The sequence below is a fragment of the Aotus nancymaae genome, unplaced genomic scaffold (genome assembly GCF_030222135.1).
Source record: "Aotus nancymaae isolate 86718 unplaced genomic scaffold, 86718_ANA_hifiasm-v0.15.2.pri h1tg000033l, whole genome shotgun sequence".
NCBI classification, from domain to species: domain Eukaryota; kingdom Metazoa; phylum Chordata; class Mammalia; order Primates; family Aotidae; genus Aotus; species Aotus nancymaae.
In genome coordinates this window covers 43,686,145-43,711,133 of record NW_026988447.1, presented here as the reverse complement: position 1 = coordinate 43,711,133, position 24,989 = coordinate 43,686,145, and the positions used below count along the sequence as shown (strand labels likewise).

The window sequence follows — 24,989 nt, the reverse complement described above, 5'->3', positions numbered from 1 at the left end:
CTTCACTTATGAAGCTTAGTTTGGCTGGATATGAAATTCTGGGTTGAAAGTTCTTTTCTTTAGGGATGTTGAATATCGGCCCCCACTCTCTTCTGGCCTGTAGGGTTTCTGCTGAGAGATCTGCTGTGAGTCTGATGGGTTTCCCTTTGTGGGTAACCCGACCTTTCTCTCTGGCTGCCCTTAGTATTTTCTCCTTCATTTCAACCCTGGTGAATCTGATGATTATGTGCCTTGGGGTTGCTCTTCTAGAGGAGTATCTTTGTGGTGTTCTCTGTATTTCCTGGACTCGAATATTGGCCTGCCTTGCTAGGTTGGGGAAGTTTTCCTGGATAATATCCTGAAGAGTATTTTCCAGGTTGGATGCATTCTCTTCGTCACATTCAGGTACACCTATTAAACGTAGATTAGGTCTTTTCACGTAGTCCCATATTTCTTGTTGACTCTGTTCATTCCTCTTTACCTTGTTTTCTCTAATCTTCCCTTCTCATTTTATTTCATTGAGTTGATCTTCGACTTCTGATATCCTTTCTTCTGCTTGGTCAATTCTGCTGTTGAAACTTGTGCATGCTTCACGAAGTTCTCGTGTTGTGTTTTTCAGCTCCATCAATTCACTCATATTCCTCTCTAAGTTGTCCATTCTCGTTAGCATTTCATCAAGTCTTTTTTCAAGGTTCTTAGTTTCTTTGCATTGGGTTAGAACATGTTCTTTTAGCTCACAGAAGTTTCTTATTATCCATTTTCTGAAAGCTGGTTCTGTCATTTCATCACACTCATTCTCCGTCCAGTCTTGTTCCCGTGCTGGTGAGGAGTTATGCTGCCTTGTAGGGGGAGAGGTGTTCTGGTTTTGGGTGTTTTCATCCTTTTTGCGCTGGTTTCTTCCCATCTTTGTGGATTTATCCGCCTATTGACTTTGTAGTTGCTGTCTTTCTGATTTTGGTAATTTTAAGTCTGCAGCAGCTGAACTCATAAACCCCCTTTTCTTCTCCCCAGGTGTTCTGGCCCAGGGGGTTAGCGCTTTATGCTTTTCAGCTGTGTTGCTACCGTTTTCCCTGCCCACAAGGTGGCAGTCTAGTCACACTCAGCCTGCAGAGGCTTCGCTGAGCTGTTGTGGGCTCCGCCCAGCTTCTGTGTGAGCTTCCCTGCAGTCCTGTGGGTGTAGTTAGAACTGCTTCCGCTATGCTGGCCCACCCCTGTAGTGAGGGAGTCTCTGTAGTGGCGGGTTGTCTTGGTTACGGAAAATTGCCCCGGGAACTGCAGGGTGTTTCCCGATGGAGGACGCCCCTCCCCCACAGAGCTGGTCCGTCCCGGGTTCAGCCGTGTTTCCAGAGGGGCCCTCTTTGCCCGGTAATCTCTTGGCTTGCCTCCTTGCCACAGCTCCCCTTGCTGGCCCAGAGGGGACACAGTCTCGTTCACTTTGCTCAAGGAGCCGCTGCTCCCCGCCCCCGGTGCAGGCCGAGCAGCTGCTCTGGTCCAACCAGCGGCGCTGGGAACCTGTGGAGCTTCTCCGCCTGTGAATCTCCTGGTCTGTGGGCAGTTAAAATCCGCTGCCCTGTGTGCCGCTGCCTCAGCCGAAGCAGCGGCTCTGAGATTCGTGGCGCTCCCTTGCCCGGGGTCTCCTGGGTTGGCTCCCTGCTTCAGCTCCCCTTGCTGGCTCAGAGGGAACTCTGTCTCTCTCGCTCTGCATAAGAAGCCACTGCCCCCCGCCCCAGGGCGTAGGCTGAGCGGCCACGCCACTCAAACCAGCGGTGCTGGCGACCCGTGGGGCTTCTCCTCCTGTGAATCTCCTGGTCTGTGGGCAGTAAAAATCCGTCTGGAAATGCGGCGTCCACTCACCCTCTGCGCCTTCTCTCGGAGCTGCAATCCCGACCGGTGAAGCCTTTAAAATGTACCTTAGGTCACAGATCAGCACGTTTGTAAAATACAGTAAAAATTATTTTCTAGAAAAATAAATTAGGAAAATTTTTTATTAAACAGATGTGAAATTACTCTGTAAATTTCAATAAAAGCTTCTAAATGCTTATTCTCTTGATTTGTACTTATCTTGTCATGAAGCAGTAACAAATCGTTTGTGGGTCACATTTTGAATAGCACTGTGAAATAACTCTTCTCATGCGTATCTCAAAGATACTTCAGGACTGACTTCAAGAGCCTATATTTCCTCCAACGAGACAGACTAACTCTGTTCAGTTTTTCCCATTGCAAAATTCAGTTTTTCTCATTGCAAAATTCATCCATGAAACCTCTCTGCCCCCCGATCTCACATACCTAGTCCCCCAGTAAATCATGTTTATCATCTAAATATGTTCCATATTCCTCTTTTACACACCATTCCCACTGTTTCTACCTTAATTTCAGACCCATTGTCTCTCACTTGGACTACTACAGTAGCCTTTTAACTGATTTTCCTGCTTCCAATTTTGCCCCTTTCCTTATTCCTTTTCCACTGTGCAGCCAGAATGATCTTTTAAGATGAAGATCCTGTTACAACACTGCTTTTCATCCCCCTCTGGGCTCCCATTGCTGTCAGAGTAATGACCAGCATCTTGATGTAGCCTATTGCACTATTGCCTTGGGTGGTCTTGACCTTCTTTACATGGCTTCCCCATGTCTTAACCACTCTGCCTATACTTTCCTGAGGATGCGCCATATCCCCTTCTGCCCAGGAACTCAGTACATGCTGTTTGTTCTCTTTGCTGGGAATTATCTTTTTCTTTTCTTCATTTAGTTAGTTTCTACTCTTCTTTCAGATCTTATTTTAATATCACTTCCTTTGAGAAACATTCTCTTATTTGAAATTATCAGATCCCACATAGGCTCTCCTAGCATTCTAACTTATTTTTTCATTGTATTAATATTAGTTTCTAATTTTGCAGCTATTCACTGATTGTTTAATAACTCACTCATCCTTCAAGGCCATAAACTCTTGAGGCCAAGGACTTGTGAATAAAAGTGCCTGACATAGTGTCTGCCATATAGTAGGCACATAGTACATATTTGCTGGATGAATAAATGAAGGGTGGATGGTTGTTTGAAATTATCTTTACTATCTTGTTAGTTAATCTGGTACTTAAGGTGCTCAATAAATGTGAAGGTAGTTAATGGAGAAATTAGATGTTGGTATATTTTTAAAGTATTGGAGGAGTGAGGTGAGAAGGGAACTGTGTGGACAACTTGAGTAGACCTGTGTAGTGTAAGCAGAGAATACAGTGGTGGTGGTTTGGAAAATGAGACCAGTCAATGGGAACTTGAACATGATTACCATTGAAAGAGAAGTGTGGAGATATTTAGGGAAACCTGTGATACGTTGCTAAATCCTGGGGCCTGGAGAACGTGCCGGATAGGGTGGCAGGAGAAGAAGAAAATTAACATCTTGGGAGGGACTGAGAACACTTGTTTGGTAATTGTCAAGAGGGAAAGTTAGTTCATAGGCTGAGGAAGAAAAAGGCAAGAACTGAATATTATGAGGTCATCTAACAGCAGTATGCTTTACTGCTAATGACCAGCAAGCTATGTAAGAGACCTAATGCTCATTGGAAGGTTGAATTTCTGTCCAGCTTCTCATATTACGCAGTATGTGTTAATTTTGTTTTATACCAGTGCTGTTCATCTTAGCTCTGTGAGATGCTTTGTTTTTCTAGATTTGCACCTCTTATAAGAAGGAAAAGAAACATGTTGGGAGGTTATTTTGTAGTGACAGAATAATGTAAATCAAATTTATACCTTATGGTTTTACTTTCATTGGTTTTGCTTTCATTGATTTAATTTCTTTTTCATTACAAAATATCTGTTTCTTCTGATTATTAAGGGAAACTTAGAGCTCTGTGATTATGGTATATATGTTTACAATAAATTTTATAATGAGGTTGTGACTTTTTAAATCTTTTTTTAAATTTTTTATATTTTATTGCACTTTAGGTTCTGAGTACATGTGCAGAACATGCAGGATTGTTGCATAGGTACATACATGGCAATGTGGTTTGCTGCCTCCATCCCCATCACCTATCTGGCATTTCTCCCCATGTTATCCCTTCCCAACTCCCTACCCTCTGCTGTCCTTCCCCTAGTCTCCCCCAACAGACCCCAGTGTGTGATGCTCCCCTCCCCGTGTCCATGTGTTCTCATTGTTCAACACCCGCCTATGAGTGAGAACATGCAGTGTTTGATTACAAAGGACACAAACTCATCCTTTTTTATGGTTGCATAGTATTCCATGGTGTATATGTGCCACATTTTCCTTGTCCAGTCTATCATTAATAGGCATTTGTGTTGGTTCCAGGTCTTTGCTATTGTAAACAGTGCCACAATGAACATGCTTGTGCATGTGTCTTTATAATAGAACAATTTATAATCCTTTGGGTATATACCCAATAATGAGCTTCCTGGGTCAAATGGAATTTCTGTTTCTAGGTCTTTGAGGAATCGCCACACTGTCTTCCACAATGGTTGAACTAATTTACACTCCCACCAACAGTGTAAAACTGTTCCTGTTTCTCCACATCCTCTCCAGCGTCTGTTGTCTCCAGATTTTTTAGTGATTGCCATTCTAACTGGTGTGAGATGGTATCTCAATGTGGTTTTGATTTGCATTTCTCTAATGACCACTGATGATGAGCATTTTTTCAATGTTTTTTGGCCTCATATATGTCTTCTTTTGAAAAGTGTCTGTTTATGTCCTTCTCCCACTTTTGAATGGGTTTGTTTTTTTCTTGTAAATCTGTTTTAGTTCTTTGTAGATTCTGGATATTAGCCCTTTGTCAGATGTGTAGATTGCAAAAGTTTTTTCCCATTCTGTTGGTTGCCAGTTTACTCTAGTGATTGTTTCTTTTGTTGTGCAGAAACTCTGGGGTTTTATTAGGTCCCATTTGTCTATTTTGGCTTTTGTTGCTATTGCTTTTGGTGTTTTAGTCATGAAGTCCTTGCCTATGCCTATGTTCTGAATGGTTTTGCCTATGTTTTATTCTAGGGTTTTTATGGTATTAGGTCTTATGTTTAGATCTTTAATCCATCTAGAGTTAATTTTATTGTAAGGTTTCAGGAAGGGGTCCAGTTTCTGCTTTCGACACATGGCTAGCCAATTTTCCCAACACCATTTATTAAACAGGGAATCTTTTCCCCATTCCTTGTTTTTGTCAGGTTTGTCAAAGATCAGATAGTTGTAGATGTGTGGTGTTGCCTCCTAGGCCTCCGTTCTGTTCCAATGGTCTATTTATCTGTTTTGGTACTAGTACCATGCTGTTTTGATTACTGTAGCCTTCTAGTATAGTTTGAAGTCAGTAGCATGATGCCTCCAGCTTTGTTCTTTTTGCTTAGAATTGACTTGGCTATGCAGGCTCTCTTTTGGTTCCATATGAAGTTTAAGGTGGTTTTTTCCAGTTTTGTGAAGAATGTCATTGGTAGCTTGGTGGGGATAGCGTTGAATCTATAAATTACTTTGGGCTGTATGGCCATTTTCACAATATTGATTCTTCCTAACCATGAGCATGGAATGTTTTTCCATCTGTTTGTGTCCTCTCTTACTTCCTTTAGCAGTGTGGCATTTTTAAATTCCATAAATGTTTCATGGATTTTGTACTGAAAAGAAAAATACTATTTATACATTTACTATATTTATTCATTTTATGGCCATTTATTATGCAACTGCTATATTTAATGCACTGTTAAGCATTGGAGATACAGAGAAAAGTAGGACATAATTCCTACTTCAAAGCAGTGTACAATTAAGGAGAAAGACAAATGGATGTTATGATGATAAATGCTATTAACTGGCAGCACAGAGTCCTGGGGGAATTAGAGTGGGACGCCTAACCTAATATGGAGCTTGGTTGGCGGGGGTGGATAGAAAGGAGTGGAGATGTCAGCCCATCATTTTCAGAGGTGTTGTCAATTGGACTGAATTCTGGGTCCCCCTTTTCAGCCAGAAGTTGAAATCACTAGTGATCATTTCAGTCAGTGTGTTTGTATAAGGAATAAGACTTTTGTTACTATCTTTATATATTCTTGGTAATAGAAAAGAAAAAGATCTGGTGACCATAATGTGGGGCAGAAGTAGAAACAACTTAATCCTCTAGAGCCAGATAGATGTGCCAGTTCCCAGTTCAATCTTTTGAATACTACTAGCTGACTCGACTTTGAACTTAAAGCTCAGAGACCCTCTTTTGCAATTATGTTTAGTTCTTAATGAAATGAGAGACTAAAAAAGAAGAAATGGAATCCATTCTCACGCCATAGAACATCTTCTTTTTAGTTAATACTTCATATGTTGCCAGTAGACCCTCAAAAGCCTTTGGTTCTAAATCCTTTTGTTATAACAAAAGTTGGACCACTAGTTTCTCCAGGGTATGGTAAGTATATTCATGTGGTTATATGGTTACAGGATTTTTTTTTTTTTTTTACTGCAAAAGATAGCATGCTTTAACTTCAGTTACAAAGTAGTACAAAAATAATTTTCTTTTCCTTCGTAGTAGATGACAAAATTCCTAAAACATTCCAGAATTCCCTTATTCATCTTGGACTCAACACTATGAAGTCTGCAAATATATGTATAGGTCGACCAGTGTTGCTTACTAGTTTGAACGGAAAGCAAGAGGTAAGAGTCTTTTTCGTGTCCTTAGTTTAGAAATATAGATTGAACATTGCAAATCCAAAAATCTAAACTCCGAAATGCTCTAAAATTGGAAACCTCTTGAGTGCCGTGGTGCTCAAAGGAAATGCTCATTGGAACATTTGGATTTCAGATTTGGGATTCTTAGCTAGTAAACATAAGGCAGATATTCCAAAATGGAAAATACCAAACGCTTCTGGCCCTAAACATTTTGGATAAGGTATACCCAACCTGTGTTTGACATATTTCTGTTTTTAATTTTTAACACAACCAGGAATAAATGAAAAACTGTATTTTAAAAGACAATCAACATGCATATTAACTCTCTTTTCCTTTTATGTGTATGACTCTGCTGGGAATAGTAGCCCCTAAAATGTTATGATGTAGAGAGAAGTGTTTCCTCCGGAGGTAGTGACGGTATTTCTCCCTGGCAATTAGTTATATTTCTTTATAAAAAAATGTTATTTTGGGGTAAGAAGATCACCTGTTCTGAATACAAATATTTTACTGTTCTCCCTAGTTTCAGCTGTTTCTTCTTGCTGTCATTCTTTATATCTGACATTCCAAGCCTACCAAGCCTGGAACCCTTTCCTGGATTATTTTTGGCAGCTTGGCATTCTTCTCTGCTACCAGCCTCTTCTCTTTCATGGCTTCTTCTGATACTTCTTTGATCTGCTGGGGATCCTCTGGAAATACTTTGAAATTTTTTGTCTGCTGATGACACCACTCCTGTTCTTATCATTTTTCTGGCTTATACTTTAAAGGTCCTTTACTGTGTCTTGTAGAAGAGAGGACTATAAATGTGTGAGCTCAAGCTAGAAATCTTTGCTCCTCTCGCTTAACATTTAAATGTAGTAAGACTCACATTCTGACAAAGCTCTTATGCTGTGTTCCTCACTATTTCCTGGATGTTTTCCTAGTTTAATTTCCAGGCTGGATTACTTTACAGGTTATCTTGCCTTAATATTTTTGTCGTTTTTCTCATTATCACCAACAATGCCTTTATCTTTTTTCCTGTATCTACCTTTCATATCTTCTACCATCTTCACTGTGGGGTAATTCTTGATCTTTAGGAAAAGATACAATATTTATTATAAAGTTTATTTTTTGTGAGCCCATGTCATATTTAAATTTTTTTAAAAATGCAATTTATATTATTGCAATTGGTGTCGGGTTATAACTCCTTTAAGGTAAAGACTGTATTTTGCACATCTAAGTACTTGACTGTGCTTAGCATTCTGCCTTATAAATTGATGGCGGTCTATGAATATTTATTTTCTAACATTTTTATTTCCTCTGTCTGGCAGGTCTATACAGCCTGGCCTGTCGCAGGATTTCCTGGAGGCAAAGTTGGCCTGAATGAAGTGGCACAGAAGAATGTGGGTGTGAGGCCTGGTGATGCCATTCAGGTCCAGCCTCTTGTGGGTGCTGTGCTACAAGCTGAGGAAATGGATGTGGCACTGAGGTTTGGCTCTTTTCTTTGGTGACTCTCTGGATCAAAGCTGCCCAGTAGCAATATAACAAGAGTCACAAATGTAAACCACATATGTAATTTTGCATTTTCTTGTAGTAACATTTTAAAAAGTAGAGAGAAACAGGTGCAATGAATTATAATACTATGTTTTATTTAACCAATATATGTAAAAATGTATTTTAACATGTAATTATAAAAAATTACCAATAAGGGCTGGTTGTGGTGGCTCATGCCTATAATCCCAGCACTTTGGGAGGCCAAGGCAGGTGGATCTCTTGAGCTCAGGAGTTTGAGACCAGCCTGTGCAACATGGAAAAATCCTGTCTCTACAAAAAATACAAAAAAAATAAAATTTCTGGGCATAGAGGTGTGTACCTTTAGTCCCAGCTGTTTGGAGCTAACACAGGAGTATTGCTTGAGCCTGGGAGGTGGAGGTTGCGGTGAGCCAGGATTGTGCCACTGCACTCTAGCCTGGGTGACAGAGTGAGACCGTGTCTCAAGAAAGGAAAAAGTTACCAATAAAATATTGTACATCCTTTTTTTCAAACTAAGTCTTCAAAATCCAGTGTGTATGTTATACTTGAAGCACATTACAGTTTGTACTAGCCCCATTTGAAGCAGTTGACAGCTATGTGTGATGAGTGGCTAGTGGCTACTTGTGTTATATTAGACAACACAAGCTAAATGATTGCATTATAATTTATAGACTAAGGAGTTTTATTTTTCGTGATTAGAGTATGCCGTAACATTTTAGGTGAGAGTAATTTTCATTGACGAATATTTAGCAGTATTTTTTATCTTGGCTTGCAATGTAATCAGGGCTTCTTTTCTTATAATTGTAAAGAAAAGAGTAGATTACTGTGAGTCAAACAGATACAAGTTTTAATTAAGACTATGCAAGCAAAGAACCTGATTGTATATTTTAACTTGCTGATTATTCAGTGTAGTAAAACAAACAGTCATTACTATCAGATTTTAAAATGATCCTTCACCACGGGCTAATTGTTTGAATCTGCCTATCAAGATAGTTAAGGTATATTATCCATCCTTCTGGATATTCTATATCTAATAGGATTTTGATTCAGTTTGCATATACAGTCTTATCAAAAGCCATTTACAAAAAGCATCTTTTTATACTTTAATGTCATCTTAGTAATAGTTTGGGGGATGTGTTTACATTATATGTAAGTCCCACAGACTATTTTCTAGTCATTAGCTTGATTTTAAAATGTTTCCTTCTCTTTTGCTACAATTGTAGATTTTAGACTTGAGTTTTGGCATAATATTTCCTTTATAACAGGAAAATGTTTTCAGAGCTTATAGTAACAGTTTAATGAACAATATAAAGCAGAAAGGACAGGGGATAACATGTTGAGTACCAGCTGCATATAGAAGCTTTGTACATATTGCATGTATTTATGCGTACACACACACATTTACCCTTCCCTTTTTTAACAGATGAAACAGCTTAATGAGGAGAAGTAACTTGCCTAATATTTTAAAGGTAGTTAACAGTATTGTTCAGATTAAACTGGATTATTCCTCAGACCATTTCTTAAAACAGTGCTACAGGTAGCAGTAATTCGTTGACTGGAATTAGCATTTATGATGATCTGCAAACTAGTCAGACCTCTTGAATGTATAGCAGTCTTAGGTAATTAATGATTGCTTATTATAGAGGACTGTATATGTTTTAAATGAAAGCTTAGGTTTTAAAATTTTGTTTTAAAAAATCTTATGTTTTAAATGTGGCAGCTGAGTATGGACAAGATATTTAATTTCCAATTGGGAAAATCAGTTATTTTAGTCTGCTTAAATCCTTCAGTTGCAACTGAAAGATTTTATTACTAATAGTAATGTTAGAGCTCCTTCTAGTGGAAATTATTTTATGTGCAACTATTATTTTTTTAAAAGCAAAACTGGTTTGGTATTTTTACTGTTCTTACATAGATTTGTAAATACCTTCTATTTAGAGTTTAATAAACAAAAGTGATTAAGTATAACTTGGTTTAGAGTTCCATAAACAGAAGTAAATGTAAGCATTTAAGGTGATACATTTTCTCATTAGTTAATATATATATTTGATTTACGAAATTTCCCCCTCATTCTGTTTCTTTTATGCTCTCTCTTATATATGAATATATTGTTGATTCTCATTATGTGTGATTAGTTATGTTCCATTAAAGTTGCCATGAACACTGTTAGCATATACTGAAACATTTCTTCTACAGGGAAATACGTGTGTGTGTGTGTGTGTGTGTGTGTGTGTGTGTGTGTGTATACATGTGCAATACCCACACTATAAATATATATATATATATATACATTTTACGTAGATTATAATTTAAAATTCCAAAATAATTCATTCTGGTAGATTTTACCTTCTTTATTTTACAAAAGAGAAGAGGAGATTTAGAAGTGTTAAAGGACTTGCCTGAGGCTGCCCCACTACAGGATTTAAACCCTCTCCAACTGGCTCCAGGCCTGGAGCTTCTTCACTACACTGCTGTGTCCTCTATCACTTTATTCTCTGGTCATCTCTGAATGAGAGCTGAAACAAGGCAGAGTGTCATCTTATCCTACATAAGCTAGTAACACGAGTGTTGGGTGACCCAAATTTTTTGCTGCTTTTCCGTGTCACTAATGACCAGAAATGCTCCATGAGTATTGATTTTGGAGTACACATAAATATTTGGGAGTAGATAAATTTGCAAATACAACATCCACAGGTATTGAGGATTGACTGTATTGTATTATTACTGATAAAAATGATTGGAAACGCCTGTAATCCCAGCACTTTGCGGGGGTGACATGGGTGGATTGCCTGAGCTCAGGAGTTCAAGATCAGCCTGGGCAACATGGTGAAACACTGTCTCTACAAAAAAAAAAAAAAAAATTTAGCTGGGTATGGTGATGAGCGCCTGTGTTCCCAGCTACTCTGGAGGCTATGGTGGGAGGATCACTTGAGCCTGCAAGGTTAAGGTTGCAGTGAGCAGATATACGCCACTGCACTCCAACCTTGGTGACAGAACAAGACCTCATCTCAAGAAATAAAAAAGAGTGATTGGAGAACAAAGTTTTTTTTGACCAGATGGGCACACAGGCACATGCCACCACATCCAGTGAAGCTAATTTTCTTTTGTGTATGTATGTGTTTGTGTGTGTGTGTGTATGTGTGTGTGTATTTTTTTTTTTGAGACGGAGTCTTGCGGTCTGTCACCAGGCTGAAGTGCAGCGCTGTGATCTCAGCTCACCGCAACCTCTGCTTCCTGGGTTCAAGTGACTCTCCTGCCTCAGCCTCCTGAGTAGCTAAGGAGGCTGAGGCAGGAGAGTCTACAGGTGCGTGCAACCACGCCCGGCTAATTTTTGTATTTTTAGTAGAGATGGGGTTTCACCATGTTGGCCAGGATGGTCTCGATCTCTTGACCTTGTGATCTGCCTGCCTTGGCCTCCCAAAGTGCTGGAGTTATAGGCATGAGCCAACATGCCTGGCCTGTATTTTTTGTAGAGATGGGTTTTTGCCATGTTGCCCAGGCTGCACTTGAACTCCTGAGCTTAGGCGATCCACCCACCTCAGCTTCCCAAAGAGCTGGGATTACAGGCATGAGCCATTGTGCTCGGCTTCCACTTACACTTCCCCTTGAGCTAAACTGTCCCCCCTCCACTGGTCACTGACAGAATCAGACAGCTGTTTGTCACCCCTCCTGATATCAGCTGCATATGCGTGGAGGAGGAGGAAAAATGCTCATGCTCTGAGAACTCTCCAAGAGCAAGTTTCTTCACAAATGCATTGTATTTAGGTGCGTTCACCTCCTGCGCTTAAGCGACTCTGGGGAGACACAGTTGTTAGGAAGAAGGGGATCTCGTTTTTCCTCAGTCATGCCCTTTCTTCAGAAAAATCCTTTGTTGTAACCATTACTCCCCTTTTTCCTACTTCTGCCTCTTCAAGTAACATACTATATAGGACTTAATTTTCTTGAAGAAATAATTTATAAGTCATACTATGGAAGTGAAGTAAGTTATTAATAAGAGCCTTTCCCCAAACTATGCAACTTCCTAAAGGTAATTATTAGTTTAGGTCAGTGTTTGAAAAATGTTTTTGACTATGACACTTAATAAAAATGCATTTTTCATCATGATTCTTTGTATATACACATCTATAGGTATAGTGCACCTATGTGTACGTGTGTGTATGTATGTGTTAGAAATTAATGTTTTACAAAGCAGTATTTACCGTTTCTATATTCAGTGTACCCTGCATTTCTTATTCTATTAAAAAAGTTCTGGATGGGCTGAATGCAACAATTTTATTACCCTTCTGTTTTGAAGAACATTGATTTAGGCCTCTAAGGCACCAGATTGCAAATGATGTTTTCATGGCTATAAGTTTCTGAACAATGTAAATCATTTCAAAGTTGTATACATTATTTATTTTAAGGTTGCAGATGGATTATTCTATTAAATCTATATTATAACTATATACATGTAATTTTACACCACAGTTTAGTTTCTGGTGTACCTAATGCTGATTTCTGTCTGCTTCTCATCCTTTTACAGTGACAAAGATATGGAGATTAATGAAGAAGAACTGACTGATTGTATCCTGAGAAAACTAGGTGAGACAAATATTTTAAATTGTTTTCTTAAGTTTTAAGGTGCAAGGCATCAGCAAATAAAGTGTCTTTGAGGGCTTATATATGCATAGTAGTTTTCTTCAAAATAGCTTTGAGAATATTCCCCTCAGTGAATGAATATACTTTTAAGATAGGGATGTATTACTTTTCCTGGTTAATTGGCAGTCGAGCAGTGGAAAGAATATATGTTTTGTCTGGAAAGAGTCAGTGGTAGATCTGGGACTTTTAGCCCTTGCATTCTTGCCCTTTCAGTTGAGTGATGCTATCCTGGAGTGTTGGTTTGGGTTTAGTTTATGACTGAATGTGGAATGCCCAGCTGTTTGTTGATGTGGTTGATAGAATCTGAGCTATACTAAGTATGGAAGATTTCAGATAATCATCTTATCCTTCTATCTCCAGATGGTGCTATAATATAGGGGAATATTAGGTCCTCAGTTTTTTTATGACAGTTACTTTATTAATACTCCATCTTTGATTTAGTCTTTTCAGTCAGATGGTAGATGAAATACAATACTATTTAAACATTAAACTGGTAAAAATATTATGCTAACATGTATATTTAATAAATTATTTTCTAGATGGCAAGATTGTTTTACCAGGCAACTTTCTGTATTGTACATTTTATGGACGACCATGCGAGTTGCAAGTATTGCGAGTGAAAGGGGCAGATGGCATGATATTGGGAGGGCCTCAGAATGACACCGGTGCCCAAAGAATGGCCTTTGAACAGTCCAGCATGGAAACCAGTAGCCTGGAGTTATCCTTACAGCTAAGCCAGTTAGATCTGGAGGAGACCCGGATCCCATCATCGAGAAGTACTCCTTGTAAACCAGTTGATGAGAGAATTATAAATAAAACCAGTGATGTTTTGTTGGATGTTACACGGAGCCCTGGAGATGACAGTGGACTTATGCTAGAGGAAGTCACAGGTCTTAAATGTAGTTCTGAATCTGCCAGAGAAGGAAATGAGCAACTTATCAAAGAAGAAAGACTGCTAAAGTTCAGCATGGGAGCAAAGTGCAATACTGATACTTTTTATTTTATTTCTTCAACAACAAGAGTCAATTTTACAGAGATTGATAAAAATTCAAAAGAGCAAGACAACCAATTCAAAGTAACTTATGACATGATAGGAGGCTTAAGTAGTCAGCTGAAAGCAATTAGAGAAATAATTGAATTGCCCCTCAAACAGCCGGAACTTTTCAAGAGTTATGGTATGATTTCTTCAGTTTATTGCACCCAAAAATGTTAAATTCAAATTAAGACAGTTGACACTTGTCTAATGATTGTTCATCCTCTTCCTGTTTTTATTTTCTGAGTGGTAGGTATGGTAGAAGATGTCAGTTGCTTTAGGAGATGCCAGTTTAAATGGGTCATTTTCTGTGCTTTGGTATCTTTAGGTAGTAATGTGAATTAGTGACAGCCATGTCTTTTCTAATAGCGCCATTTCCACAATTACCTGTATTGGCTCTAGAGTAATATCTTGTCATGCTGGATCATCTGTAATGACTGAAGAAATAAACTATTCAAAAACATTAGATAAAACTTCTTTGTTAGGAAATGTAACTGTGTACCCATCACTTTTCCCTGAAGCAGGTAATTAAAGGAATGGTTTGACTCAGGAAATTCAGGGCTTCTGCTGCGTTGTTATTGCCAAGATTCTTTGCATGTGTTTAGTGCATCCGATCTCTCTGCTCTTTCCTTTCTCATGAATCTTATAAATACATACATGTATGTATATGTAAAATGAACCCTTGGATTGGCGTTTTGTTAGTACTTATGTACCTTATGTACTGGCAAACATAAGTACTCTTCAAGATGGTTAGTTGGAAGAAAACTGGGATTGGTGGCTTGTCCACCTATGTTGTCTGGGCTTTGTTTTCTGATCATTGAACTGTGTTGTATGGGATGGGCATGGCAACAATGTGGGTGTCTAGTTTTTTTTTTTTTTTTTTTTTTTTTTTTAAAACCAACATGCTTCCTCTTGTTCTGTGGTCTACAGAGAGTGTCATTATTAATGGGGATCAATGTATGGGCTAGTTAGTACATCTTTTTGGAAGGGTAGGAAAAACTCTTGACTCTTTGTGATGCAAGGTAAATTTATGTTTTGTAACTCATGTTTGAACTTGTGTAACAACATTTATAAGAAACCTAGTAATGGTGAATCTAGTGTTTTCTTCTTTTTCTTCCAGGAATTCCTGCCCCTAGAGGAGTGTTACTTTATGGCCCTCCAGGTACTGGAAAGACAATGATCGCCAGGGCTGTGGCTAATGAAGTTGGAGCCTATGTTTCTGTAATTAATGGTCCTGAAATTATAAGCAAGTAGGTACATGATTTAATAAACTCAATATTAAATATACTTCTAAAATGTGGTTTTAAAAAATGATTGTGTGGTACTCTGATATTTTTGTACATTGAAATATTTTGCTTTTTAATGTATAAAACTTGTTTGGAAAATGATTGTTGAAAGTAATTTTAAGTATTATAGAAATATTGAAAATTTAGATTAGCTTTTATAGACAAAGCTTTGAAAACAATAAGAAATGATCTTTAAATGTATTTTATTTCTTATAGATTCTATGGTGAGACTGAAGCAAAGTTACGTCAGATATTTGCTGAAGCCACTCTACGGTACTCTTTATTTTTAAATGTTTTGGAATTAATAATCAAGGCAATATTAGTCAAAGTAAGATAGTAGCACTTTATACAAAGCATAAACAACAGTACAAAAATAATAGTGATAGTAGAAATAGATTGTAGATCTAATGAAATTTGGTCTATTTCTATCTAATCTTGAAAAGTTTGATAAATGTTATTCAATTACATAAAGAAAAAGAGAAGATGGCCGCTTAGGAGGAACTCGGGAATGCAGCTCCGAGAGAAAGCACAGAGGGTGAGTGGACGCCGTATTTCCAGACTGATTTTTACTGCCCACAGACCAGGAGATTCACACGCAGAGAAGCCACACGGGTCGCCAGCGCTGCTGGCGCCGCTGGCTTGAACGGCGCAGCCGCTGGGCCGGCACCCTGAGGCAACGGCTCACTGTACAGAGTGAGAGAGTCTGAGTCCCCTATAAGCCAGCAAGGGGAGCTGAAACGGGGAGCCAGGCCAGCGCCACGAATCTCAGAGCCGCGGCTTTAGCCAACGCAGCGGCTCCGGAGGCAGATCAGATGAGACGGTGTCCCCTCTTACCCAGCAAGAAGACCTGAAACACAACTGAAACCGGGACGGTCCAGCTCTGTGGAGGAGGGGTGTTCTCCATAGGCACCCTGCTGTTCCCAGGGCAATCTACCAAGGCAATCTGCCACTACAGAGACTCCGTCACTACAGGGGCGGGCCAACATAGCGGAAGCAGTTCTAACTACACCCAGAAGTTCACACGGAAGCTGGGTGGAGCCCACAGCAGCTTAGCGAAGCCTCTGAAACCTGAGTGTGACTAGGCTGCCACCTTGTGGGCAGGGAAAACAGCAACCGCACAGGGGAACATCATAAAACCAAGATGGGAAGAAACCAGCGCAAAAAGGATGAAAACACCCAAAACCAGAACACTTCTCCTCCTACAAGGGATCACAACTCCTCACCAGCAAGGGAACAAGACTGGATGGAGAATGAGTGTGATGAAATGACAGAATCAGCTTTCAGAAAGTGGATAATAAGAAACTTCCGTGAGCTAAAAGAACATGTTCTAACCCAATGCAAAGAAACTAAGAACCTTGAAAAAAGACTTGACGAAATGCTAACAAGAATGGACAACTTAGAGAGGAATATGAGCGAATTGATGGAGCTGAAAAACACAACACGAGAACTTCGTGAAGCATGCACAAGTTTCAACAGCCGAATTGACCAAGCAGAAGAAAGGATATCAGAAGTCGAAGATCAACTCAATGAAATAAAACGAGAAGGCAAGATTAGAGAAAACAGGGTAAAAAGGAATGAACAAAGTCAACAAGAAATATGGGACTATGTGAAAAGACCTAATCTACGTTTGATAGGTGTACCTGAATGTGACGAAGAGAATGCATCCAAGCTGGAAAATACTCTTCAGGATATTATCCAGGAAAACTTCCCCAACCTAACAAGGCAGGCCAAGATTCAAGTCCAGGAAATACAGAGAACACCACAAAGATACTCCTCTAGAAGAGCAACCCCAAGACACATAATCATCAGATTCACCAGGGTTGAAATGAAGGAGAAAATACTAAGGGCAGCCAGAGAGAAAGGTCGGGTTACCCACAAAGGGAAGCCCATCAGACTCACTGCAGATCTCTCAGCAGAAACCCTACAGGCCAGAAGAGAGTGGGGGCCGATATTCAACATCCTTAAGGAAAAGAACTTTCAACCCAGAATTTCGTATCCAGCCAAACTAAGCTTCATAAGTGAAGGAAAAATAAAATCCTTTGTGAACAAGCAAGAACTCAGAGAGTTCATCACCACCAGACCAGCTCTACAAGAGCTCCTGAAGGAGGCACTACACATAGAAAAGAACAACCAGTACCAGCCACTCCAAAAACACACGAAAAGGTAAAGAGCATCAACACAATGAAGAATCTGCATCAACCAAAGGGCAAAACAGCCACCTAGCACCAAAATGACAGGATCAAATTCACACATAACAATATTAACCCTAAATGTAAACGGACTAAATGCCCCAATCAAAAGACACAGACTGGCAAATTGGATAAAAAGCCAAAACCCATCAGTGTGCTGTATCCAGGAAACCCATCTCGCATGCAAGGATACACAAAGGCTCAAAATAAAGGGATGGAGGAAGATTTACCAAGCAAATGGAGAGCAAAAAAAAGCAGGAGTTGCAATTCTCATCTCTGATAAAATAGACTTTAAAGCAACAAAGATCAAAAGAGACAAAGAAGGACATTACATAATGGTAAAAGGATCAATGCAGCAAGAAGAGCTAACGATCCTAAATATATATGCACCTAATACAGGAGCACCCAGATACATAAGGCAAGTTCTTAAAGACTTACAAAGAGACTTAGACTCCCACACAATAATAGTGGGAGACTTCAACACACCATTGTCAATATTAGACAGATCAACGAGACAGAAAATTAACAAGGATATCCAGGACTTGAACTCAGACCTGGAACAAGCAAACCTAATAGACATTTACAGAACTCTCCACCCCAAATCCACAGAATATACATTCTTCTCAGCACCACATCACACCTACTCTAAAATTGACCACATAATTGGAAGTAAATCACTCCTCAGCAAATGCAAAAGAACGGAAACCATAACAAACAGTCTCTCAGACCACAGTGCAATCAAGTTAGAACTCAGAATTCAGAAACCAACCCAGAACCGCACAGCCTCATGGAAAATGAACAACTTTCTCCTGAATGTTGACTGGATAAACAATGAAATGAAGGCAGAAATAAAGACGTTCTTTGAAACCAACGAGAATGAAGACACCACATACCAGAATCTCTGGGACACATTTAAAGCAGTCTCTAGAGGAAAATATATAGCAATAAGTGCCCACATGAGAAGAAAGGAGAGATCTAAAATTGACACCCTATCGTCAAAATTGAAAGAGCTAGAGGAGCAAGATCATAAAAACTCAAAACCTAGCAGAAGACAAGAAATAACTAAGATCAAAGCAGAATTGAAGGAGATAGAGACACGAAAAACCCTTCAAAAAATCAATAAATCCAGGAGCTGGTTTTTTGAAAAGATCAACAAAATAGACAGACCACTAGCCAGACTAATAAAAAAGAAAAGAGAGAATAATCAAATAGATGCAATAAAAAATGATAAAGGGGATATCACCACAGATGCCTCAGAAATTCAAACCATCATCAGAGATTATTACAAACAACTCTATGCACATAAATTAGAAAACCTGGAGGAAATGGATAAATTCCTGGACAGCTGCCTCCTCCCAAGCCTAAACCAGGAGGAAGTCGAAACCCTGAATAGACCAATAACAAGGTCTGAAGTCGAGGCAGCAATTAAGAGCCTACCACCCAAAAAAAGCCCAGGTCCAGATGGGTTCACAGCCGAATTCTACCAGACATACAAAGAGGAACTGATACCGTTTCTACTGAAACTATTCCAAATAATCCAAAAAGAGGGAATCCTTCCCAAATCATTTTATGAGACCAACATCATCCTAATACCAAAACCTGGCAGAGACTCAACAAGAAAAGAAAACTACAGGCCAATATCCATGATGAACATAGATGCAAAAATCTTCAATAAAATACTGGCAAGCCGATTACAACAGCACATCAAAAAGCTTATCCACCATGATCAAGTAGGATTCATCCCGGGGATGCAAGGCTGGTTCAATATACGCAAGTCTATAAATGTAATTCACCACATAAACAGAACCAAAGACAAAAACCACATGATTATCTCAATCGATGCAGAGAAGGCCTTCGACAAAATTCAACAGCCCTTTATGCTAAAAACCCTCAATAAACTAGGTATCAACGGAACGTATCTCAAAATAATAAAAGCTATTTACGCCAAACCAACAGCCAATATCATACTGAATGGGCAAAAACTGGAAGCATTCCCTTTGAAATCTGGCACTAGACAAGGATGCCCTCTCTCACCACTCCTATTCAATATAGTACTGGAAGTTCTAGCCAGAGCAATCAGGCAAGAAAAAGAAATAAAGGGTATTCAATTAGGAAAGGAGGAAGTCAAATTGTCTCTATTTGCAGACGACATGATTGTATATCTAGAAGACCCCCTCATCTCAGCCCCAAATCTCCTGAAACTGATAAGCAACTTCAGCAAAGTCTCGGGATACAAAATCAACGTGCAAAAATCACAAGCATTCCTATACACCAATAACAGACTTAAAGAGAGCCAAATCAAGAACGAACTGCCATTCACAATTGCTACAAAGAGAATAAAATACCTAGGAATACAACTAACAAGGAATGTAAAGGACCTCTTCAAGGAGAACTACAAACCACTACTCAACGAAATAAGAGAGGACACAAACAGATGGAGAAACATTCCATGTTCATGGTTAGGAAGAATTAATATCGTGAAAATGGCCATACTGCCCAAAGTAATATACAGATTCAATGCTATCCCCATCAAGCTACCAATGACCTTCTTCACAGAACTGGAAAAAACCACCTTAAACTTCATATGGAACCAAAAGAGAGCCCGCATAGCCAAGTCAATTCTAAGCAAAAAGAACAAAGCGGGAGGCATCACACTACCGGACATCAAACTCTACTACAAGGCTACAGTAATCAAAACAGCATGGTACTGGTACCAAAACAAAGATATAGACCAATGGAACAGAACAGAGACGTCGGAGGCAACACAACATAACTACAACCACCCGATCTTTGACAAACCTGATAAAAACAAGCAATGGGGAAAGGATTCCCTGTTCAATAAGTGGTGTTGGGAAAACTGGCTAGCCATATGCAGAAAGCAGAAACTCGACCCCTTCCTGACACCTTACACTAAAATTGACTCCAGATGGATTAAAGACCTAAACATAAGACCTAACACCATAAAATCTCTAGAAGGAAACCTAGGCAAAACCATTCAGGACATAGGCGTAGGCAAGGACTTCATGACCAAAACACCAAAAGCATTGGCAACAAAAGCCAAAATAGACAAATGGGACCTAATCAAACTCCACAGCTTCTGCACAGCAAAAGAAACAGTCAATAGAGTGAATCGGCAACCAACAGAATGGGAAAAAATTTTTGCAGCCTACCCGTCTGACAAAGGGCCGATATCCAGAATTTACAACGAGCTAAAAAAGATTTACAAGAAAAAAACAAACAAGCCCATTCAAAAGTGGGCGAAGGATATGAACAGATACTTTACAAAAGAAGACATACATGAGGCCAACAAGCATATGAAAAAATGCTCATCATCACTGGCCATTAGAGAAATGCAAATCAAAACTACATTGAGATACCATCTCACACCAGTTAGAATGGCAATCATTAAAAAATCTGGAGACAACAGATGCTGGAGAGGATGTGGAGAAATAGGAACACTTTTACACTGTTGGTGGGAGTGTAAATTAGTTCAACCATTGTGGAAAAGAGTGTGGCGATTCCTCAAGGACCTAGAAATAGAAATTCCATTTGACCCAGCAATCCCATTACTGGGCATATATCCAAAAGATTATAAATCGTTCTACTATAAGGACACATGCACACGAATGTTCATTGCAGCACAGTTTACAATAGCAAAGACCTGGAACCAACCCAAATGCCCATCGATGATAGACTGGACAGGAAAAATGTGGCACATATACACCATGGAATATTATGCAGCCATTAAAAACGAGGAGTTCGCGTCCTTTGTAGGGACATGGATGAACCTGGAAACCATCATTCTCAGCAAACTGACACAAGAACACAAAATCAAACACCACATGTTCTCACTCATAGGCGGGTGTTGAACAAGGAGAACACATGGACACAGGGAGGGGAGCACTATACACGGGGGTCTGTTGTGGGGGAGTGGGGGGGACAGCGGGGGGGTGGGGAATTGGGGAGGGATAGCATGGGGAGAAAAGCCAGATATGGGTGAAGGGGAGGAAGGCAGCAAATCACACTGCCACGTATGCACCTATGCAACAACTTTGCATGTTTTTCACGTGTACCCCAAATCCTAAAATGCAATAAAAAAAAAAAAAAAAAAAAAGAAAAAGAATTAAGACATAATGTTTGATAAGTCATGTGACCTTGTTTGACCCTTTTAATCCATGACTTTCTTTAGGTGCTTAGGTGTATCTAATATGTTTAGTTATTCTAGTAGACTGTATTATTGTAGCTCTTTATGCTAGAACTTTGTTTTGTTATACTTTGCTTCAAAGGGAATAATCTTTTGCCCATTAAATAATGACTCTGGGCCGGGCATGGTGGCTCACGCCTATAAATCCCAGTACTTTGGGAGGCCGAGGTGGGTGGATCACGAGGTCAGGAGATTGAGACCATCCTTGCCAACATGGTAAAACCCTGTCCCTACTAAAATACAATAAATTAGCTGCCGGGCGTGGTGGTGGGCGCCTGCAGTCCCAGCCACTCAGGAGGCTGAGGCAGGGGAATCACTTGAACTTGGGAGGTGGAGGTTGCAGTGAGCCAAGATTGCGCCACTACACTCCAGCCTGGCAACAGAGCGAGACTCCATCTGAAAAAAATAAAAATAACAACTCTGGCTGGCTGTGGTGGCTCATACCTGTAATCCCAACACTTTGGGAGGCCAAGGCAGGAGGATTGCTTGAGCCCAGGAGTTTGAGACCAGTCTCGGCACCATAATGGGACCCTGTCTGTTTAAAAATAAAAATACTTAGCTGGGCATGGTAGCACATGCCTGTAGTCCCACCTACTCGGAAAGCTGAGGCAGGAGGATCACTGAGCCTCGGAGATCAAGGCTATAGTGAGCCATGATTGCACTGCTGCACTCCAGCCTGGGCAACACAGACCCTATCTCAAAAACAAATGAGCAAACAAAATCAAAACAATGGTAGAGACAGCCATATTATGAGTGATGTTATATTAGACCAAGTTATAAACCATATTTTAATACTAATTACAGTGTAACAATGAAACCTAAATTCCTGAACTCAAATGATCCTCTCCCTGTAGCCTCCTAAGTGTCTGAAACTATAGGTGAGCACCACCATGCCCAGCTAATTTTTGTATTTTTTTTCTAGCAACAGGGTCTTTTATGTTGGCCAGGGTGGTCTTGAACTCCTGGGCTCAAGCCGTTCTCCTTCCTTAGCCTCCTAAAATGCTGGCTGTTTTGGTGTTTAACATCATAATTATTGCTCTTGAATAAAAAAAAACTGCCATTTTTAAAGTTTATTTTTTTTCCCCCAGTGATAGTAGATGAAATAAGCAGTTTGTAGTCCTAGTACTGTACTGAAAATTTGAAAACTAGTGGTACACCTTATTGTTTAGTATGCTTTTGTTGTTTTCATGGCAGTTGAGATTTCCGTCTGTGAGAGAATTCACATCTGTTTTTTTTTTTTTTTGACATGGAGTCTTGCTCGGTTGCTAGGCTGGAGTGCAGTGGCGTGATCTTGGCTCACTGCAACCTTTGCCTCCCAGGTTCAAGTGATTCTCCTGCCTCAGCCTCCCAAGTAGCTGGGATTACAGGTGCCTACCACCATGCCAGGCTAATTTTTTGTATTTTTAGTAGAGACCAGGTTTCACTATATTGGCTAGGCTAGTCTGGAATGCCTGACCTTTTAATCCACCCACCTCATCCTCCCAAAGTGCTGAGATTACAGGCATGAGCCACCGCACCAGGCTACAAATTTTTATTTTAATAGTTTAAAAATAACACGGCATTTCTAGTTTATGTTCTTTGGTTTTAAACCTACTCAAAGGGACAGTATCTCTGGCCTCAGCTTCTGAATTGATCCAGTCATAACAACTTAATGGGCATTACTAGAAGAGTTCTGGGCATTACTGGGAGAGTTCTTACGAGACTCTCATTTCTTAAGTGGTAGACTCTACTCAGTTACCCAGACTTTTAATGGGGTAGATAGAATATGAGGTTAGTGAGTTAGCATTTCTAAGGTTTTTTAGCTTAACATAATATCTTTATAATATTAAGTAAATTCTAAATTTGGTATGTTGTGTTTCAATTAAAATTGAAACTAAGTAAAATTAAAAATCAAATGTAGACGAGAGATTTCATTTTACTTGTTTGTTTTTAGGCACCCATCAATTATTTTTATTGATGAGCTGGATGCACTTTGTCCGAAAAGAGAGGGGGCTCAGAATGAAGTGGAGAAAAGAGTTGTGGCTTCACTCTTAACACTAATGGATGGCATTGGTTCGGTAAGTATAGTACTAGTATTGATTCTGTGTAGGGTTAATTCTTAAATACATATGTAGGGGCAAAAACTGTTGAATGTGTCAGAGTCTTTGGATATTTTAGGATAAGGGCAAAATATTAGCCATAGCAACTAGAGGAAGGACCTGTAAAATAATTTGTTATAGTAGATTACTTAGTAACTGCTAGGACAACATCATAACCTGGCATGTTTCTTCTAGCATATAAAATACTATACCATGATGGATTTGTTTTGTGATAAATGCTGTTAACTTTAAAACCTGAAGCAAAGATCAGTAAGGAAGATTGAGCAGTTAAATTTTAGGGGATTTTATTTCATTTTATTTTTGTTATTGTTTTGAGACGGAGTGTCGCCTTGTGGTCCAGGCTGGAGTGCAATGGCATGATCTCGGCTCACTGTAACCTCCGCCTTCCAGATTCAAGTGATTCTCTTGCCTCAGCCTCCTGAGTAGCTGGGATTACAGGCACACACCACCATACCCGGCTAATTTTTTTTTTGTAATTTTAGTAGAGACAGGGTTTCACCATTTTGGCCAGGCTAGTTTCAAACTCCTGACCTTGTGATCCTCAAAGTGCTGGGGTTACAGGCTGAGCCACTTTGCCTGGCCCTTGGGAATTTTATTAAGAAATGCCATGAGTAAGTCTTATTACCCATGTAAAAAATGGACTCTTTCAAGGCTTTGTACTATGGAAATGAAAGAAAGTGAGAATGATGGAAAATGTTTTGTACAACATTTAAAAAGAATTATTCATGTTACCAGATTCTCTGATAGGGTATACATTCTTTTATTAATAAAAACTATATGCTAATTATGGAAGGAACATTCATAGGACTAACAAGACAGTAGGCATGAACAAAAATTTTCTAAGCCTCCTGACATCCATTAATTAGAAAAACACTTTTTATGCTGGATTGTGAATAAGTAAAGTTTTTACAATCATAATATGTTAGAACTAAAAGAAATTTTAGAAATCATGTAGTATCAAGTCTCTTTTGTACATTAAAAAACCGGTCATTTAGAACTTTTGTTTTTTACTGTCTAGTGATAGAAAGTAAACATGTGAAAATAATATAAAGGATTGGCATTAAGTTGCTATTATTTACTAACGTGTTAATAATTTTAAAAGCCTGTAAGAGAAGGGTTGTCACCTGGTGGAGACTGGCTGACTACCTGGTTCTCAGTTCTGGAACAGTACCTAGGAGTGATTGTCATGTCCCAGGTTTAATTCTCAGGTTATAAAGTTGGAGAATTCAGTGTTATTAGTATGTTGGAGATGATAGAGTTGTGAGGACAGACTAACCCATGATAACACTTACAAGAGAATGATGTATAAAATAGTATGCTAGTTTGTCCATTTGCATAAGAGATATAACAACTATTAAGCAGACCAAATGTTTGCGTTTATGGATGACCATATTTTCACCTTGATGGCAAATATAGAGAGCTATCTTATA

General features: G+C 39.3%; 1 protein-coding gene across 3 annotated transcripts in view; it reads left to right on the top strand.

Annotated features, from left to right (window-relative positions):
* AFG2A (AFG2 AAA ATPase homolog A) overlaps window positions 1-24,989 on the top strand; it is a 338,616-nt gene that overhangs the window by 6,025 nt on the left and 307,602 nt on the right. For all 3 annotated transcript variants that reach the window (XR_010345335.1, XM_012473004.2, XM_064383733.1), the window contains exons 2-8: window positions 6,462-6,586; window positions 7,909-8,066; window positions 12,633-12,691; window positions 13,288-13,923; window positions 14,902-15,031; window positions 15,284-15,340; window positions 23,394-23,517. Coding sequence is in view for 2 of the 3 variants with exons in the window: in XM_012473004.2 (XP_012328427.2) it covers window positions 6,462-6,586; window positions 7,909-8,066; window positions 12,633-12,691; window positions 13,288-13,923; window positions 14,902-15,031; window positions 15,284-15,340; window positions 23,394-23,517 (1,289 nt within the window). In the remaining variant the exon portion in view is untranslated. The remainder of the gene's footprint in view (window positions 1-6,461; window positions 6,587-7,908; window positions 8,067-12,632; window positions 12,692-13,287; window positions 13,924-14,901; window positions 15,032-15,283; window positions 15,341-23,393; window positions 23,518-24,989) is intronic.